Source organism: Silene latifolia, chromosome 2, assembly GCF_048544455.1.
Source record: "Silene latifolia isolate original U9 population chromosome 2, ASM4854445v1, whole genome shotgun sequence".
NCBI classification, from domain to species: domain Eukaryota; kingdom Viridiplantae; phylum Streptophyta; class Magnoliopsida; order Caryophyllales; family Caryophyllaceae; genus Silene; species Silene latifolia.
In genome coordinates this window covers 29,287,888-29,308,888 of record NC_133527.1, presented here as the reverse complement: position 1 = coordinate 29,308,888, position 21,001 = coordinate 29,287,888, and the positions used below count along the sequence as shown (strand labels likewise).

At 39.7% G+C, this 21,001-nt stretch overlaps 2 protein-coding genes across 2 annotated transcripts; one reads left to right on the top strand and one right to left on the bottom strand.

Annotated features, from left to right (window-relative positions):
* The first annotated feature begins 6,162 nt into the window (after window positions 1-6,162).
* Window positions 6,163-16,748, top strand: LOC141638224 (uncharacterized). Its single transcript, XM_074447642.1, has 3 exons — window positions 6,163-6,405; window positions 6,512-8,760; window positions 16,595-16,748. Exons 1-3 carry the CDS (start codon window positions 6,163-6,165, stop codon window positions 16,746-16,748), a joined length of 2,646 nt encoding a protein of 881 aa, XP_074303743.1.
* A 2,884-nt stretch (window positions 16,749-19,632) lies between these two features.
* On the bottom strand, window positions 19,633-20,931 carry LOC141638212 (putative F-box protein At4g22030). The gene has a single exon (XM_074447620.1). The coding sequence runs from the start codon at window positions 20,929-20,931 to the stop codon at window positions 19,633-19,635; it is 1,299 nt and encodes a 432-aa protein (XP_074303721.1).
* Window positions 20,932-21,001: the final 70 nt, after the last annotated feature.

Here is a 21,001-nt window from a genome sequence, read left to right as displayed (position 1 = left end):
AGTTAATGGGAAGATATGAGTCAAACAAAAATTTGTTGTTAATGACCTTATAACAGTGTGCAATTCACATAACGAAAGCAACTACTCTGTAACATTCTACAATGCTAAGACATCACATTTTTTACGTGTAAATGCGGTAATAATAAAACTAATAATGTATTGAAGGTGTCAGTGGGGGGTTGTTCAGGTCATATATGATCATGGCTACGTTCAGGTTGGGTTAGTTGGATCAATTCTTAGCTTGGGTATGGGTTGGGTTCAAATCATTGCCGGGTAAGGTTGTTTAGATAAATTTGTCGGGTCGGGTTTGGTCGAGTCAGTTATTATCAGGCAGGCTCATTGTTGGGGCGGTCGTTATCAGATCCGGTAATTATGATAATTTGACGGGTTTGGGACCGGGTTTTGCTTGGTTTCGAGCATCAATTCATTACAAGGTCAATTTTTTTTTTGATTATATTAACACTTTGAGTTGAGTGATGGTCATTATTGAACGAAATTATAAGGTAAGTTACTTTTAAGTATTTTATAAGTCGTTCATAATGTTGATTTATTTTTTTTCTTTATCGGCTTCACTTTTCGTTTGAGTTATATTTCGAGTAAATGTCGATTAGATTTCAATCGAGTCAACTTGGGTTACCTTTTGAGTCAATTTCGGGTGCTATTTCGGGTCAGGTTAGATGTCGGATAAAGTTAGGTAAGATAGAGTCAAAACATTTATCGGATCAATTCATGAATCGTGATAGATGTCATCTCAGACCGGGTAGGACTCGGTTTCGGGTCGAACTCAGTTTCGAGTCGTCGTTAATCGGGTTTTATTGGGTTACGGGTTATCATTGGTTCAAGTCGGGTCGATTTCATACTTTCACGGGTTACGGAGTTTCATCGGGTCACGTCGGGTCAGTTTCAGTTTGCAACATTTTCAGATCCTATCAGGCCGAGTTTGCTCGGGTTCTGGGTGGATCTCATTGGAGTATTATTTATCAATTTGGTGTACTTCCACCATTTAATTTTTTATTGTGTTACTTTTATTTTCTTATTGTTGGATAATTGAAGATTATAATAAAAAAATCTTAGCAGGATTTAACAAGTTAAAAAAAAAAAATCACAAAGTACTATAAATAAACTTACGAAATATAACTTCACAAATATATGCATAAACAAAATAACTTTTAGAAGTTTACTTAAAATCTACTAATGAACTAAACTTTGACTTTCACAACAAAAAAACCACACACAATTTCTACTTCGATCAACACTTTTCATAGCCACCCGTGCAATGCACGGGTACAAAAACTAGTTGAAGTTCATTACGTTTCCTTGAAATTGTATATATGTTATATTGTAGGTAGCTTGAACGTTCAATCCTGTATGGGTGTGTAGGATGTGTACTTTTGGTAGTCGTTGTGTTGCTTTCACCGGATTAGTATACGAAAAACATGTGGTATGGGATTTGAACGTACCTTGCTGTGAGTCTATGAGGGAGTATCCTTTCCGTATATTTTGTACGTGTTAACTGTGGTGGTATGTTTGTTGGTTGAATAATGCGATGTGGTGGTAGTATCGAGTACGGCCGGAGTTCGTATGTCGTTATGTGTGTGGATTGTGTTTTCGGGGTCTTGTTGTTGATGTCGTGGAGACGGAACTTCGGGGACGAAGTTCTTTTTAAGGGGGAAGACCGTAATACCCAGGATATTTAAGGACCTTGTTGATGACTCGTTGACCAAGACCGACATTGGGGAGGAATGGGGAAGGACCGGACTTACAACACATATTTGATAGGATGACTTACTCGACCTAGTAGAGGCTACTCGGCCGAGTATCTTCAATACTCGACCGAGTAGAGCCTACTCGGCCGAGTACTGCGGTACTCGACCGAGTATGGTCTGCTTTGTTGACGCGTTAATATAAAAAACGAAGTTCGCGAGATTTATTTTATTTCCCATTTTCTCGACAGTTCCTCTTTCTCTAACCCTAGCCTGCCTCCCTCTCCTATCACCCATTTCTACACACTCTCATGAGTATAGGATAAACCTTCACAAAGGGAAGGACGGGATTCACTTAGAAAGGATGGCGTGCGTGGCTGTCGCCGTCGAGGCATGTGATAGGTAAGTTTCTGCCTTGTGCTTCTTTTGGGTAGTTCGTTGAGGATAGTTGTGTAATAGGAATGGTTATCGTTGTAGGATGCGTACTAAAGTCCTGCTTGGCTGTTATAGATGTCTCCCATGGTCGTGTCGAGATAGGGTTTCCCTACTCAGTTTACTGTTCATTGTTAAGACATGGTTGTTTTGGTGAATATTGTTATCTCACGATCATCGGAGTATGAGTGTTGTGGTGACGGTGTTGGTGTGGAGATGTTGTGACTACTGTGATGTTGTGTGATTGTGATTATGATTGTGGTGGAGTCACTTGCGGGAGTGGCTTCACACCCTAGTTCGCCCTCCGTGGAACCCGCCACGGGAGGGGATGTGCACATTAAGGGACATGGATTGTTAGTCGCTCGTTGATGAGCTGGACAAGGTGGGATGGGCTGCGGTCACTCACTGGCGGCGAGGATTACCTGTTGCGATGGGTAATCTGGCGGGGCTACACACTTTGGTGTGTAGTCGGTTATTGTGCGAGATCGGGAGACCGGGTTAGAGGATGATCACCGTGGTTACATTGTTCACTGTTTTACATTTGATTAGTCGATCGACCCCGTGTTGTTTTGTGGTATCTGCGGTGATCCATTCGGGATAGTGAGCGATTGGCTTAGCGACTCTCGTTGATTGTGGTCGCTAGGATTGGAGGGATCGAGTCATCACGCTACCGGTCTAGAAGTCTTTGTGTCATGAGTGTTGTAGTTTTATCTTTGGTATAAAGAGTTTGTATTTAGTTGTATTGTATAAGCTACATTAATATTTTATAATTGTTCTTTTATTGTCTGATTTGATCTACTTCCTCGGGAAACCGAGATGGTGACACCGTCATACACTGGAATGGTCCTTGGTAAGGCGTCCTGGTGTGCGGGGGTGTTACACACAACTCAGCCATTTGTCATCCCGTAAAAGGATAGAAGCACCGTTATCAATAGACCAGGTGAGGTGGTTTTGAGGGTAGCCCCCCCACCCCAACATTCCTCCAAATATGGGAGCCATAGGAGAAGGAGCGGGGGAAGGGGGACAAGTATTTGCTATGGATGGCTTTGGCACTCAGGGGGGATTTATCGAGGAGGAGTTTAAAGCTAAGTTTGGTAGAGAGAGCATCATTGAGCGGTTTGATGGCTCTGATGCCAAGACCACCGAGGGAGAGAGGAAGGGTGACGAGGTCCCAGTTAGCAAGATGAAGCTTGCTAGCAAAAGTACTAGACCAGAGGAAGCTTCTAGTAGCTCTATCAATGTCGCGAAGAATAGAGGAGGGGAGACGGATGCATTGCATCACATGAGAAGGGATGGCATTGAGGGTGGACTTGATGAGACAGATTCTATCGGCTCGAGAGAGGAACCTAGTATTCCAGGTGGCAAGCTTGATGTGAATGTTATCGAGGATAAAGTGAAGGTCAGATCTTTTGGGTTTTTTCCCAAGGAGGGGGAACCCAAGATAAGTGCCAAGGTTGTTGGCCCTTTTAATATTGAGGGCATCTTCAAAGAGTTTTATCTCGGAAGGGGGGGAGGGGGGTGTTCTTGGAAAAAATGAGCTTGCTCTTAAGGCAATTAATTTTTTGCCCAGAGGTGGAGCAGAAGGAAAGGATGGTGTCTTGGAGGGTTCAAAGGTTCCTGTCCGTCGTCCTCCCAATAACAAGGATGTCATCAGCGAAAAGGAGATGAGAGTAGCGCCGCCTTTCCCAAGGGGAAAAGGAGTCCAGTCGTTATCACATCAAGCTTGGTGGATAAGGTTGGAAAGGGCTTCCATGCAAATGATGAAAATATAAGGGGAGAGATGGTCTCTTTGGCGGATTCCACGGGAGGGAAGAAAGTTATCGAGAGGGGAACCGTTAAGGTTGACATGAGCGGAGACCATGAAAATGCAACTCATGATGAGAGCTATATTTTCCTGGTCAATGTTGACAGAGAAGAGGCAGGTTCTTATGAAATCCCATTCAAGCCCACAAAGGCCTTCTCTAAGTCGAGTTTGAGAGCGAACCACCCAAGCTTGCTTTTGGAAGAGTGCATCGAGTGAAGGATCTCAGAAGCAATGATGAAGTTTGTGTCAGTTCCCCTTCCGGGAATGGAGCGGCCTTGGTTGAGGGAGATGATATTATGCATGTGGGGCTTAAGACGGTTGACAATGATTTTTGTGACCATCTTATAGGTGGTATTACAGAGGTGATGGGGTGAAAGTTGGTAATGAATTGAGGGGAAGGAATTTTTCGGATGAGGGAGATAGTTGTTAGATTTATGGTGATGGGGACAAGCTTAGTGGAAAAGATGCGTTGGATGAAGGGGATGATGTCAACATTAACTACATCCCAACAATTTTTGAAGAACCAGGCTTTGAGGGAGATAGTTGTTCCATTACTAATTGCTAACCAAAAAACATAGTTCTTTGATAATTCCCAACTATCATTAATTTAAGATAAAATAGAAAAAAATGATCTTTAAAAGCACAAAATTTACTCTATAATTCTATAACGAAGAATATAATTTATACTCCTTTATAAACTCATAAATAAACTGAAAGAGTTGCTTACCATATTTTCTTTGCACAAAATCTCATTTGTGACGGCACGTATCCGTCACTTTGGAGTGACGGATACCATTTTCCCTCACAAATGACCCAAATAGAGGAGAGAGGGAATCACATGGGGGTGCCCCCACCTTGTCCCCCTATTCGTTTTGTGAGTGTCATTATCCGTCACTTGCTCCGACCCGTCTTCAGCAAGACTAATTGTTTTCTTTGATACCACTTAACATTGCTAGGAGTATTATCTGTACATGCAAAAAGAAAACATAAATAAATATCAACAAAATTAAGAATACAAAATATAACAAATAGAAAAAAAAAAAACATATTAATGTTACATTAATAAAACAACTACCACTACTACTATTGTAAGTTAAATTTAAAAAAAAAACATAATGAATCAACTATTGCGTTCTTAAGGGAAAAAATCAAAAAGGAAAAGGAGAAGCTTTGAAATTTAAAGTATAAAATTTGGATTGAAACTTTGATCGTAAAGGCAATATATATATATATATATATATATATATATATATATATATATATATATATATATATATATATATATATATAAAACAATTTGAGGTTGATGTAAATACTACTCCGTAATTAAGTCTTCATACTAACATAATTGATACATAAAATATTTATTTAATTCAAACGATAAAGTTCAATATAATTCGGTACTTTAATTCATATAGGATTGGGTAGTTAATAGAATTGTTATACGATATTTTTTTTAGTTATAATTATTTAGCATTATTTATTAGACTGAGGCGTTTGGCTAATGTCGAAGACTCTATAATCGCTCGAAAAAAGCTTCCTTTTATTAATATAGATAGATAAATAGATAGATAAAGATATAGATATAGATTTATCATTATCGACCGAAACAACGCTCGCAATGTTCAAGGAAAGATCCTCGACCCACATAAGACTACCTTGTTATCTTCTCTACGAACAAAAGAAAAACAACTACCATAAACAGATTATAAATAACAAAAATATTCTCAAAAATTAAACTAATTATATCGTCTCTAGCTTCCACTTCTGCGAAGATGCCATGCCACTTTGCTTCTTTGAGTCCGGTTAGGACCGCTTAATAGCACATCCGCTCCCTCCTTTTCTAGCCCCCTCATCACTCTCTCATTATCTTCCCATAATTTTTGTTAGGTACGAGTATGTTATAGCTAATCTGAGTTAGTTAGTTTGTTACAAGTTTGTTAAATGCCACTTTTGTAGTTAGTTACAATAGGTTAAGATGAGTTAGTTAGCCCAGACTTGTCTATAAATACCTTCATGTAATCATTGTTTCAGCATTCAATACAACAATTACATTCTCATTCTCTTCTTCTCTCTTTCTCTTCTATCTCTACAATAATCAATTACTCGAGCTATCAAACTTAGCTCCTGTATTAGTTCTGGGTTTAGTACTCGAATTATATAGAATTCCTGTACTATAACATTGGTATCAGTAGTCTCGATCCTGCGACCTAAGGTGCTACAATGGCGAAAGTAAATAAAGAATCTGGGAATGAATTGGACGACAAATTAAAGTCCTTACAAGAGCGATTCAAAGAAGAATTGGAGGAACAAAATGCCCAATTACAGCAGCAAAACAAGGAATATCAGCAACAAATGGCAGAATTAAGGGTCGAAATGCTGCAATTTATGAAGCATATGGAGAAAAGATCCAGAATTGGGGATGATGATGATGATCCTGCCAGTGTTCATCTTTCTAAATCAGGGGTTCCAAGTTTTCGAACCCGCACACAACAAATCCTCTTATGGGTATGCTCCTAAACTACAATTCCCTACTTTTAATGGTTTAAGTGCGCGTTCTTGGGTGAAAAAGTGCAAAAGATACTTTGATTTGTGCCAAATCCCAGAAGAACAACGAATTGATTTGATGTCCTTACACATGTTAGATAAAGCAGAAATTTGGGTAAATAGTTATTTGGGCACTGTTAAGCAAATTGAGTGGGAAACTTTTGTGACTGATTTGTATGCAAGATTTCCTGATAATCATGAGAATAATGTTGTTGAATTGTTTAATAAATTGGAACAAACTGGATCTTTGGAGGATTATGTGGATAAGTTTGAATCTTTAAAAGCATTTATGTTGCAAAAAAATAAGTGTTTAACTGAGAATTATTTTGTGGAGAGTTTTGTTGGAGGATTGAAGCCAAGTTTAAAGCCATTTGTTAGAGCATTTCAACCTGTCACCATTGCTAAGGCACTTGAACTTGCTCGTTTGCAAGAAGAAAATTTGTCCATAAAATTCAATAAATTCAGTTCCAACACAAAATCTTTCACAGCAACTACAAAACAGCCCCCTTTGTTACCTACTCCTTCATTTTCCAAGAATACTTATACACCCCAACCTCAAACAGTGATTTCTCCTACTGTTAGTGTGGGTTCATCAACTGAGAAACCATTGAAAATGCCTACAAGGAAGGAGATGGACGACAGAAAGGCTAAAGGCCTTTGCATGTATTGTGGTGATCCTTATACTCCTGGCCATCACCTTATACATAAAAAACCCACCTTGTTTTGGATTGAAACTGATGATCAGGAAGACTCTCAGGATGATTTTGAGTCTTTAGATGAGGAGGAAGGTTTGTCTGTGGCTTGCATATCAGCAAATGCTATCACTGGTTCAACTAATTTTCAAACCATGAGGGTCACTGGATTTCACAACAAAAGACCATTGCAAATTTTAATTGACAGTGGTAGTACTCATAACTTTGTGGATGAAGGGACTGCTACGAAACTTGGGTGTAAAATAGAGGAAATTACCCCCAAGGCAGTTAAGGTGGCAGATGGGAAACAAATTTTAGTGAAACAAATTTGTAAAGGATTTTCATGGAAGCTCCAGAACACCACCTTCACTTCAGATTTGATGGTTTTACCCTTAGGCTGTTGTGATATTGTCTTAGGGGTTCAATGGTTGTCTTCTTTGGGACCAATCGTTTGGGATTTTCAAAAATTAACAATGGAATTTCACTTACATGGGACAAAGCATTTGTTAAGGGGTCTTGCACCAAAAAAGTTTAAGTCTGTTAGTGGGAAGCACATGAATAAATTGTTTGATCAAGAGGGGCAGTTTGCTTTACTGCAAGTTTGTGACATGCCATCCTCATACTGGACAGAACAAATTGAATGCTCACTGCTAATGGTTGCCCCTGCAATTGATAGTACAGGTGCTATGGATACCATACTAACTAAGTATGGTGGGCTGTTTGAGGAACCCACAACACTACCTCCATTCAGGCCTCATTTTGACCACATAATTCCAGTAAAGGTTGGTTCTCACCCTGTGAATAAACGGCCTTATAGATACCCTGTTTTACAAAAGAATATCATTGAAAAAATGGTGAATGAGTTGTTAGACAAAGGTGTAATTCAAACCAGTTGCAATCCTTATGCCTCTCCTGTGGTTTTGGTGGGCAAGAAAGATGGGTCATGGAGATTATGTGTGGATTATAGGGATGTAAATAATCAAACTGTGAAGGATAAATTTCCAATACCTCTTTTGGATGATTTATTGGATGAACTTGGTGGAGCTAGTGTATTCACAAAACTGGATCTCAGGGCTGGTTACCATCAATTAAGAATGCACAAAGAAGATGTCTACAAAACAGCATTCAAGACTCATGAAGGGCACTATGAATTTGTGGTTATGCCATTCGGACTTACTAATGCTCCTGCCTCATTTCAGAGTCTTATGAATTACATTCTCAAACCTTTCCTCAGGAAATTTGTGTTAGTCTTTTTTGATGATATATTGATCTATAGCAAGGATCATGATACTCATTTGAAACATGTTGAGAGTGTGTTTTCTGTGCTCTTATCCAACAATTTATTCCTGAAAAAAAGCAAGTGTGCTTTTGCTGTTGCCAAGGTTAAATATTTGGGACACTACATCTCAACAGCAGGAGTTGCCACTGATCCAAGTAAAGTTGCAGCAGTTCAGTCTTGGCCTCTTCCCTCTACTTTGAAACAACTTCGAGGATTTTTGGGGTTATCAGGGTATTACAGGCGGTTTGTCAAAGGCTATGGGCAGATTGTCAAACCATTGACTGACCTACTCAAGAAAGACAAGTTTTCTTGGAATAAAGAAGCTAACACAGCCTTTGACACCCTCAAGACTTTGTGTAACACCCCCATTTATTTAAGGGCCTGAACTAGGACTCCTCAGATAAAGAAGGGTGTTACCATCTCGGAAATCCGAGGCAGTAGATAACAAAGGGAAAGATAACAGTACTTTAAATTAAAAAGGTTATAATGTTTACAACGGAAATAACACATGTCTTAAATAAAAATAAAGTCTGGGCAACTAAACAAAATAAAGGTGAGCTAGCTCTAAGTCAGGTGATCCATGCTCTCTCCCTGCCAGCTCCCAATGTCTCAACAACCTGTCAATCTGCTCCCCATAAAAGGATCATCACAGGGATACACGAATACACAGGGTCAACCGCGAGGTTGAGTAGGTAATACGATATAATAAAGAATGCAATGCTATGCTCCTCCAATCAACTCCATCACACACATCCCCGGCACGCCCAGCCATACCGATCCCCGGTAGACTATATATATCGACCGTAGTCGATCTGCCCGCTCGCAGCGGAGGACACCAGGGCAAGTCCTGCAGAACCCGCCTGGGCCTTAATCACAACAATCTCATCTCCTCCAACTCCAACTCCAATGCAATGCAATGTATGAAATATATGAAACAAAAATGCTCAACAGGATAAATAAGATAGTCAGCTATGTCATATAATTCCAAACATGTCAACTCTTTACAATCATAAAATTCAATAAGTGTATTCCCCTACCTCAGAACTGCAGTCAATTAGTCGGAAGCTCAGTGATAATCCACAATAATTCGCCCTCTGAAAGATAATGAAATGATAACCAATTACTTAACTATTCCCATTCCCAAAATAGAAATTACTAAAAATAGAATTTCTTAAAATGGAAACTTTCCCGATATAGTAACTTTTCTCTTTTAACAAACCCGACTCAAAATCCATCTCTAATTATTTTAATGCACTCGGGAATTAATTAATTAATTTAGAATACGACCCGATACGAAATATAACGATTAAATCAATAAAAACCGTTTCGAACAACCAAAACAGCCCGTACCCCTTCACACTCATCCACGCACCACCACAGGCCACCGTGAGGCCGTGTCAACCACCAGCCCCAACACCCACTTCAAACCAGCCACCCGAGACCACCTCCAGTAGGGTCGACTCCCGCCGGCGAGGTGAACCACGGCCGCCAAACACCTGGTTCACCACCACGCAACGCCAAACATCCCTTTTCTCCACTCACCACCACCGCACCTATTAACTACTCCCTGCCCAAACCACCACCATTCTTCTCGCCGCCAACCCATGAACACCGACAACACAGCACCACCTCGTCGACCTCCCCCTAGTCGACGGTGGCGCCACCCAAAACCCACTGGTCTAAACTCCCCTGAAAACCGTGTATAAACCTGTTTCCTACCCCCTTATCGACACCGCCTCCCTCTGCCCCTACAACCACCTAAGACCACCCTAACCGCCACCAAAGCACTCGTCACCAACCACCCTTTACGTATACCCAGACACCAGCCACCATTATCCCCTCCCTAAGACACACAACAACTGCCAAAACTCGACATAAAACAAAAACAGAGAAAGGAGTTTAACTTCTTACCTTGCCGCCACCACAACAGCCACCACGGCCACCCACAGCCGTCGACAAAAGTCCCTAGCCCTTCCTTGCTTTGCTGTCAACACTCACGGCCACACCCTCTCCCTCTCTATGCGTGAATTCTGGTGTTTTGGTGTTGGTGAAGGAGGGAGGCGTGTGAGATGAGGGGTGTGTATGGTTAGGGTAAAATTAGGTTAAAACTTAGGTTAAAGATCAAGTTAGAAGGTAAATGGGTCATGGGTATGGGTAACGTGATATGGGTCATGGGTATGGGTAACGTGATTGGTAAAAGGGTAAACTTGGTCTTACGATATCAACACGACTAAACAATTACTCGACTCGATAGGCAATATAAAATACGGGGTATTACAGTCTTCCCCCCTTAAAATGAACTTCGTCCCGAAGTTCGCTCAACTACCAAACAGATTTTCTAGTACGAGGATTCGTGAACTCAAGCGGATCAAACGGAATGTTACATTCTACCCTCCTAAAAAGAAAGTTACGTCCCGGAACTTACTTCATGCAAACTTATCACCACTCATGAACTCATGCAAACTATCAGAGCACCATAACAGCAGCAGTTTAATCACACAACATAGAGGCCTCATTTGTGTGGGTACCACGCAACGAAACATCAGCTTGATCAAAACTACGATCCACAACTCGATCAAAACCTCAATCTATAACAAATGGAACATAAACATTAAGATTTTACAATCCTACCCAACTAAAAACATGGTTACGTCCTCGTAACCTCTTCTCAACTTTCATATTCCTATGTAACAAAACACTCAACAACATGTAACAAAAAGAACACGTGATAAAAGATTGCGCAGAAACATTAACGTCGAAAACAAGGTTTTATTATGGGATTAACTGATTGTCAACAAGTAACACTTATTACTTAGCTCATGCTTGACTTAAAACACAACATCAAACTAAAAGAACAACAAGAAGGAGCCAAAGGTTTACACGGTTTCATAACAGGCCGATCATGGTGTTCCTAGCCCTAACCTAACGGTTCTTAGGTCGCGCCTCCTCTGATTCTGGTGACTTCTATGTCATTCCCTTCCTGGTTCACCTCTTCCCCAATGTCTGGCATGGATGGCTCAGTCGTACTTTCGGCATCCGATACGTTAGCGTAAAATTCGTATCTCAGGTCGCCTGCTATAAAGTCAAAGGTATACTCGGGCGGGTATCTGGCCCCGCCGCAGTAATTGGGGTCACGAAATAGCCTCATGCAATGGGTGGTCAACTCTCTCATATAGAAGCGTTTGCTGTCCTTTAGTATGCCGTCGTCGGGATAGAATCGATAAGGGTATACGCTCTTAATCGAGTATTAGTTAAGTACTCGGGGTGCCCATTATGGCCATACTTGTCCATGACAAAGACAAAGTTTCTCACAATGCTCATTAAAGTCAGCGTCAAGTGACATGTAACAGTCTTGCGGGTGTACATTGTAGGGATCCATCCTACAAAATGGAAAGTTAACAAATTAAGACACAAGGGTGTTAAGACAAGGATTCGTCCTCGAGGTTTAAGTGTGCGAAAGCTATATAACAAGTTTTCAGGGTAACTGTTGTAATACCAGGGTTTTGGTCAACTCAAGATCATCACAGTTCGCATTATCTACCAGGGGACAACCACTTTAGGAATATCAACCGCAAGAATACACGTAAACCAGCATACAATCTAACATTGACTCCACCAAATTCCTCTCCTAAGTCAAAACCATTACCAATTTCGAACAATTGACCCGCCCTACCACTAATAAATCACCAGGAGTATTAAAACATGCGGTACATAAGCACTACTTAACACCTTGAAACCATAGAAAACTTAACACGTAATCAAAACCTTTTGACTCATCAGACATACAACACGAATTAGTCAATTTGTTTGATATAAATTCTGAAACATACTCGCTAATAAAAGTAACAACATATGATCCCTGACAACAACAACATTAATTCCATATCACACATGTGTTTGACATTTTAGCAACCATATCGTTCAATTGTGTCCCGCAACTTAGTACAACTCATTTTCAGCAAAACAAACGATATCGCATAACGAGTTTAAACATACATTTGCCATCATATATTTTGTAGAATTCTAGCTATGGTAAAAGATTAGCAACTTGGACAACTTCTCTGATTTGCACGACTTAAATAACTAGGCAACTCGTAGGCTCAATTAAATGCAACTATAATAACTATCATTAAAACCAATGCATATCAGGTGAATCATCCAAGGGTTATCCTATTATAATTGTCAACATAGTTATCATAACAATCTTTATTTTAATATAATTGATAGTAACGACTCGAGAATATAAATATGCCGGTTGTCGTGTTATATCAAACAGTTTCCTTTATATCACGCCCATACAATTGCAAGAATCACTTTAGTATTTTTACGATATTGTAATAACGAACATATTCAATAACAAAAATAACAACACTGTTTATTATCATGTTATAGGTTTAGGTTCAACCGAAATAATTTAATGCAATGGAAGCAATAGGTATAACTATAGGCACACAGGCTCACAAAAAGGACCTTAGGACTCCGATGACATCCTACATGTGGTAATATTTAGGCATAACCATTACTACCATTCATGTGTAGACATTTAGACCTAATTATTATAATTATTCATGCGTGTATGTTAGAACAGTCAAATTAACTTTTGACGCTATCAACTTACCAAGATATGACAATATAGTTTTATATTTATATATATACCCGACCACTATGCAAATAAGATGCACACCCAGAGACATTACATCATGCCAAATGTATACAAAGTATGCAAACAACTGGACTCGTATAAACATTTCACCCTCGATTAAGAATCAAATTAAGCTATCCAATTTTACTCATGCTATCATGCCAACAATGTTATCAACTAAGTTTTAATTTTATCACTTGTTAAGATATATAACTACTGAACATGCGTGCTACTATCATCATATAAAACATTATAATTTCACCTTACTAAGGCTCATGAATTAATCAAACAACTGTGTGAAAACTTAGCATAGAACGCACATTTACAGGTCATGATTCACGTTGTAACTTTCAAAAATCACGAATAAACAGCCGTTCAACGAAAACTTAAGTTATATTACTTTTCATAACATACAGAGAGTTAATAATTTGTGATAAAAAGAATGGGGTCGAAAGTTCAAGAATTCAATTTCTAAAGAATTTTACAACTCAGTTGGTCCAAACAAGTATGTGACAACAATTGGTCCGAAACTTGGGTCAATTCGCAAACCTTACCTTTTAATATAGAGACATCAAGAATTTTCGTGGCTTATCAATTTGAAAACGTATGCGAAACCTCTAGTCGATGGAGTTGGAATTATGCAAAAATCATTTACACAAATTAAATGAGGATTTTTACAAAATCGTCGGTCAACACATCACTGCACAAGAACTTCCCAACCACAGCCCACTAAAACATTTATTACTCTTAATCCGTATACCCTATAAGCATGAAACCAACGCCAAAAGAACACTAACTCACGAGGCTATTTCTCATAAAATTTTCATCCGTAGAAAATTAACAGGAAGGAAATGACAGCAAGATCAATTACAGAGTAAAATCAAACAAAACGGATTTCAACACTAAATCATTCATTTTCCATGTTCCAAGCTCTTACAACCATACTATCGATACTAACTCATCCTAACTTAAATCTCACACTTTTGTATTTACGTAAACATCTATCCCATAGAAGTCCCTTCGCCTCCCGACCTACCCCTTACATCTAATCACGATTGCTACGACTAGAAACAAGCAATTCAATGGTGTCTGTCATTACTATCACGATACTATACTAGCGTGGCTTTGGGATCACATAACCACATATTACCAGACATAATAGCACTATCAACACGTCATTCACATCCATCCAGATAAATATCATAAATTCGCAATTATTCTCATGCTCACGATTACCACAATCCAACGCTTCATTGATTATCCATCCAGATAAATATCATAATTTCATCACTAGGTCTCAAGGTATACATCAACTCGCTTATATCCAAGGTTTTCCTTCTAACTACCCCATTCACTCGTTTTCTCTTGGGTTGCCTGGTTCAAAACTGAGAGGGCAAAAGAGCACGCATTAAGGGCGCCTTCTTAACCGCACTGTGAGCTCCTAACAGTTTATTCCCAGGAGTTCATTTTATTTAGACACATCCTACGTTCATTGGGTTCATTGGTTTAGGCCTGAGGATCGTTCGCTCTGATACCACTTTGTAACACCCCCATTTATTTAAGGGCCTGAACTAGGACTCCTCAGATAAAGAAGGGTGTTACCATCTCGGAAATCCGAGGCAGTAGATAACAAAGGGAAAGATAACGATTTTTAAATTAAAAAGGTTATAATGTTTACAACGGAAATAACACATGTCTTAAATAAAAATAAAGTCTGGCAACTAAACAAAATAAAGGTGAGCTAGCTCTAAGTCAGGTGATCCATGCTCTCTCCCTGCCAGCTCCCAATGTCTCAACAACCTGTCAATCTGCTCCCCATAAAAGGATCATCACAGGGATACACGAATACACAGGGTCAACCGCGAGGTTGAGTAGGTAATACGATATAATAAAGAATGCAATGCTATGCTCCTCCAATCAACTCCATCACACACATCCCCGGCACGCCCAGCCATACCGATCCCCGGTAGACTATATATATCGACCGTAGTCGATCTGCCCGCTCGCAGCGGAGGACACCAGGGCAAGTCCTGCAGAACCCGCCTGGGCCTTAATCACAACAATCTCATCTCCTCCAACTCCAACTCCAATGCAATGCAATGTATGAAATATATGAAACAAAAATGCTCAACAGGATAAATAAGATAGTCAGCTATGTCATATAATTCCAAACATGTCAACTCTTTACAATCATAAAATTCAATAAGTGTATTCCCCTACCTCAGAACTGCAGTCAATTAGTCGGAAGCTCAGTGATAATCCACAATAATTCGCCCTCTGAAAGATAATGAAATGATAACCAATTACTTAACTATTCCCATTCCCAAAATAGAAATTACTAAAAATAGAATTTCTTAAAATGGAAACTTTCCCGATATAGTAACTTTTCTCTTTTAACAAACCCGACTCAAAATCCATCTCTAATTATTTTAATGCACTCGGGAATTAATTAATTAATTTAGAATACGACCCGATACGAAATATAACGATTAAATCAATAAAAACCGTTTCGAACAACCAAAACAGCCCGTACCCCTTCACACTCATCCACGCACCACCACAGGCCACCGTGAGGCCGTGTCAACCACCAGCCCCAACACCCACTTCAAACCAAATGCCCACCCGAGACCACCTCCGGTAGGGTCGACTCCGCGCGGCGAGGTGAACCACGGCCGCCAAACACCTGGTTCACCACCACGCAACGCCAAACATCCCTTTTCTCCACTCACCACCACCGCACCTATTAACTACTCCCCCGCCCAAACCACCACCATTCTTCTCGCCGCCAACCCATGAACACCGACAACACAGCACCACCTCGTCGACCTCCCCCTAGTCGACGGTGGCGCCACCCAAAACCCACTGGTCTAAACTCCCCTGAAAACCGTGTATAAACCTGTTTCCTACCCCCTTATCGACACCGCCTCCCTCTGCCCCTACAACCACCTAAGACCACCCTAACCGCCACCAAAGCACTCGTCACCAACCACCCTTTACGTATACCCAGACACCAGCCACCATTATCCCCTCCCTAAGACACACAACAACTGCCAAAACTCGACATAAAACAAAAACAGAGAAGGGAGTTTAACTTCTTACCTTGCCGCCACCACAACAGCCACCACGGCCACCCACAGCCGTCGACAAAAGTCCCTAGCCCTTCCTTGCTTTGCTGTCAACACTCACGGCCACACCCTCTCCCTCTCTATGCGTGAATTCTGGTGTTTTGGTGTTGGTGAAGGAGGGAGGCGTGTGAGATGAGGGGTGTGTATGGTTAGGGTAAAATTAGGTTAAAACTTAGGTTAAAGATCAAGTTAGAAGGTAAATGGGTCATGGGTATGGGTAACGTGATATGGGTCATGGGTATGGGTAACGTGATTGGTAAAAGGGTAAACTTGGTCTTACGATATCAACACGACTAAACAATTACTCGACTCGATAGGCAATATAAAATACGGGGTATTACACTTTGCTTTGTGAATCTCCAATACTTAGACTTCCTGATTTCAATGAAGAATTTGTGATTGAGACTGATGCTTCAGGGCATGGTATTGGAGCTGTTCTTATGCAGCAGGGTCATCCTTTGGCTTATATCAGTAAAGCCTTAAGCCCTAAGAACCAAGCTAAATCACCTATGAAAGAGAATTGATTCTTTGTGGTTTATCTTTGTCTGACGAAATGGAGCTCTTATCTGCTTAATAGGCATTTCATAATTAAGACAGATCAAAAGAGTTTAAAGTATCTACTTTGGAGCGAGAAGATTTCAAATCCTTCTCAACAAGACCTTATGACCAAACTCATGGGGTATGATTTTGAGATACGATATAAAAGGGTTCGAGAAAATAAAGTAGCGGATGCACTTTGTCTAGATCGACCAAATCGGATCTTCAATTAATGGTCATTAACGCAGAACAAACTGATCTCTATCAAAAGGTGGTTGAGTCTTGGGAATTAGATCCTGATTTGAAGAAGCTTATTACGGACTTAAGCACAAATCCTGATCTCCATAAGCATCATACATGGTGTAATTCCCAATTAAGGAGAAAAGGAAAATTAGTGGTGGGACTTAATATTGAGTTAAGAAAAGAAATTTTAAAATGGTTTCACAACTCGCCCGTGGAGGACATTCAGCGGGATACTACCTTGCATAAGATTCAATCCTTGTTCTATTGGAAGGGTATGAAGAAGGATATTCACGAACATATTCGTACTTGTGATGTGTGTCAGAAATGCAAGTATGATAATGCTAAGTATCCTGGCATGTTACAACCATTGCCAATCCCTGAGACTGTTTGGTCTACTGTTTCTATGGATTTTATAGAAGGCTTACCTACTTCTAACGGGAAGAATGTTATCTTTGTGATGGTGGACAGGTTGAGTAAGGCAGCCCATTTCATAGCTTTAGCTCATCCTTTTTCTGCAACAACGGTAGCCCAGGCTTACATGGATAATGTTTTCAAGTTACATGGTTTACCAGACTCTATTGTAAGTGACAGAGACACTATCTTCCTTAGTAACTTCTGGACTGAGTTGTTCAAAATTCAAGGTATTGACTTATTACGATCAACTGCCTACCACCCTCAAACGGATGGTCAAACAGAGGTGGTAAATAGATGTCTTGAGACCTATCTAAGGTGCATGTGTCATGAGCATCCTCACACATGGAGCAAGTGGCTTCCCCTGGCTGAGTGGTGGCATCTCACTAACTTCCATTGTTCACTTCATACAACTCCTTATGAAGTGTTATATGGTCAAGCCGCACCACTCCATTTACCCTATTTGCCAGGTTCTTCTCTCAATGACACTGTTGACAGAAGCCTTCAGCAGCGAGAACAGGTTATGAGAATGCTGCAATTCCAACTTCAGAAGGCTCAAAACAGAATGAAGCAGCATGCAGACAAAAATAGGAGTGAACGTGCATTTAATGTTGGCGATTGGGTCTATTTGAAGCTGCAATCTTATAGGCAAATGTCCATACAGCAGCGCAGTAATGAAAAGTTGAGTCCCAAGTATTATGGCCCTTTCCAAGTCGTGGATAAGATTGGCAAGGTTGCCTATCAGTTGCACCTTCCTTCTTCTGCTCAGATTCATTCAGTATTTCACGTTTCTCAGTTAAAGAAATGCCATGATCCTTCTCAAGCAGCTGGTGTCTTACATGCCCTCTTTCATGATTCTGCCATACCTAAGGAGCCTGAAGCTATCCTAGAAAGGCGGCTGGTAAAACGAGGCAGAGTTGCTGCTACGAAAGTTTTGATTAAATGGCTAGGATTTCCTCCAGAAGATGCTACTTGGATGTTTTACAATGATTTTGAGGCCCAGTTTCCTAATTCTAATCTTTGAGGACAAAGATTTTTTTGAAGGAGGGAAGACTTGTTATAGCTAATCTAAGTTAGTTAGTTAGTTTGTTACAAGTTTGTTAAATGGCAGCTGTAAGTTAGTTACAATAGGCTGTTAAGATGAGTTAGTTAGCTCAGCTTGTCTATAAATACCTTCATGTAATCATTGTTTCAGCATTCAATACAACAATTACATTCTCATTCTCTTCTTCTCTCTTTCTCTTCTATCTCTACAATAATCAATTACTCGAGCTATCAAACTTAGCTCCTGTATTAGTTCTGGGTTTAGTACTCGAATTATATAGAATTCCTGTACTATAACAGAGTATGATTTAGTCCACCTGGCCAATGTGAGCTGTGATTGTTTGGTAGAGATTTGAGGGTAAAATTAATTATTAAGTTAGAATTAAAAGACACTAGTTATTCAATTTTATTTATTTTCAAATAAATGAATTAACTTTCTCATTTACTTTTACACTAGTCAATTAAGTTCATTTCAATGTATTCGTTCTTCATAATTTCTATTATTCCATTCACCCAATTTAGTTGATTGAATTAATCAATGTCTCAAATCAATTAATTCAATTTTGAAAACTTATTCGAATCCAGCTCGTTAATTTTCAGGTGAAAGACAATATCTAACTAGATAATGATTTTTTTTAGAATAACTAGAACAATTTAAAACTAACATATTAATTTTTAAGCATTTATTCTTTAACTATTTATGAACTACCGAATTGGTATACGGTTGAATTTTCCTGTAAAAGAATAATGGTAAAACAACTAATGAAACACAAATACAAATACAATGTAGATGCAAACTTCAAGCAAGTTTAATCTTTCAGTAAGTAAAAGTAAGAAATTAAGGTTACGATTTCTACAAATATTATTCTTGTCCTTTTTACAAGAATGTACAAATCAAAGATAAATAATGAAAGAATAAATAAATTTAATAATCTAAGAATCAATTAGTCTTGCTGAAAACGGTCGGAAGCAGTGACGGATAATGCCACTCACAAAACAGATAGGGGGGACAAAGTGGGGACACCCCATGTGCTTCCCTTTCTCCTCTATTTGGGTCATTTGTGAGGAAAATGATATCCGTCACTCCAAAGTGACGGATATGTCTTGTGACAAATGAGATTTTGTGTCTAAGAATAAACCTATCTAGTTGACTATACATTGTCCAAAGCCAAATCAAAAGAGTTTGCTAGCAAACTCTCCTTTAGGACTTCCATCCTCACATAACCAAGAACAATTTGATTCATTCACAAAATCCCTAAGCTCGGATACACTTCTTCCCAATTTCAAAGCCATTTTCATTTCAAACAATTCCCCATTTTCCCTCTTACCTAAATCACTCTCTTCAACATTATTCTCAACACTTTCTTCCAATAAACTTAAAAAACCAGCACAATTCCTATACATCTCAAATACCATCCCTACTTGTCCACCATGTTGTACACTATTCACCACACTAGCCATTGACCCGGCCGCAGCCGCCACGAGCCCCGCCCACGGACCCCCATGTCCGGAAAAGACCGACGACACGGCCGCAACCCCCATGAGTGTTGGACCTACTTTAGCTAAGATTTTATTAAACTTCAATGCTTTATTCCCTAGTCTAATGTAATCCTTTTTGTCCCTTCTTTCTATAACTCCTACAATATCTCTCAATTTTTCCTCTAAATCCTTACTCCATCCATTTTTCCCATCTTTCGTAATAACACCGTCAACTAATGACGGTTTATTACTCGAATTAGGCCACCAAACCGCGGGCTTAAGCGTCTTAGGGTACTTTTCAAGCATGGCACCTAAGAGAGGAAGAGGGTACGCTCTATCCAAAGCTAGAACCTTCGCCATAGCGTCTTCAACGTATTTATCATTGATGTTTTCGAGTGTAAGTTGGGTTTGGATGTCGGTTCGTAGTTGTTTAAACAACCGAACAGCAGTCCGTTGTTCCTCAACCAATTGAGAAGGTTGGATTTTGTTCATAAGTAAGATTACCCCAGTTGCAGCTGAAAAGAGTACTACCGAAGATAACTTCAACGGTAATGTGTGGTTCCCGCCCACGCTAGCTACACCCGCCATCGTTGCGGCCGTTAACGTGAGCATGTTTAGTGAGTTTAATAATAATGCATTCCAATTCTCACGTTGTTCACCAACGTTATGGTGCATCTCAATTCTATCTAATACCGCTTCAAGAACAATGTGGAGCTTAAGAAGCGTCTTTGTCACGGTATTAATATTAATACCGCCGCCATTGTTCGTTGTGTTATTCTCCAACGGGAGTGGTGTAGTTTTCGTGTTTTTATTGTTGATGAAGATGGTGTTTGATCGATTTTGCTCTCTCGATCTTTTATCTGAAGGAGATAATTGTGGAATTGATAATACGGATCTAATCGTGATCGGACGGTTAAATATTTGTGGTGTTTGGTAGGGTGGCCTTGTAAGTAATGTCATTGATGATGACCAAGAAGGTAAGGTAATAACCATACTGGAATTATTACGCTGTTTTTCAATATATAAACAGGCAGGACGATTAATGTTAAAATTAAATATACGT

Bases quoted from the DNA above. Each gene is read 5' to 3' on its own strand.
- LOC141638224 (XM_074447642.1), top strand. From the start codon at position 6,163: ATGGCGAAAGTAAATAAAGAATCTGGGAATGAATTGGACGACAAATTA. The intron at 6,406-6,511 runs GTTCCAAGTTTT...TGGGTGAAAAAG, and splicing joins TTCATCTTTCTAAATCAGGG to TGCAAAAGATACTTTGATTT. The intron at 8,761-16,594 runs GTTTTCTTGGAA...TCCAATACTTAG, and splicing joins GACCTACTCAAGAAAGACAA to ACTTCCTGATTTCAATGAAG.
- LOC141638212 (XM_074447620.1), bottom strand. From the start codon at position 20,931: ATGGTTATTACCTTACCTTCTTGGTCATCATCAATGACATTACTTACA.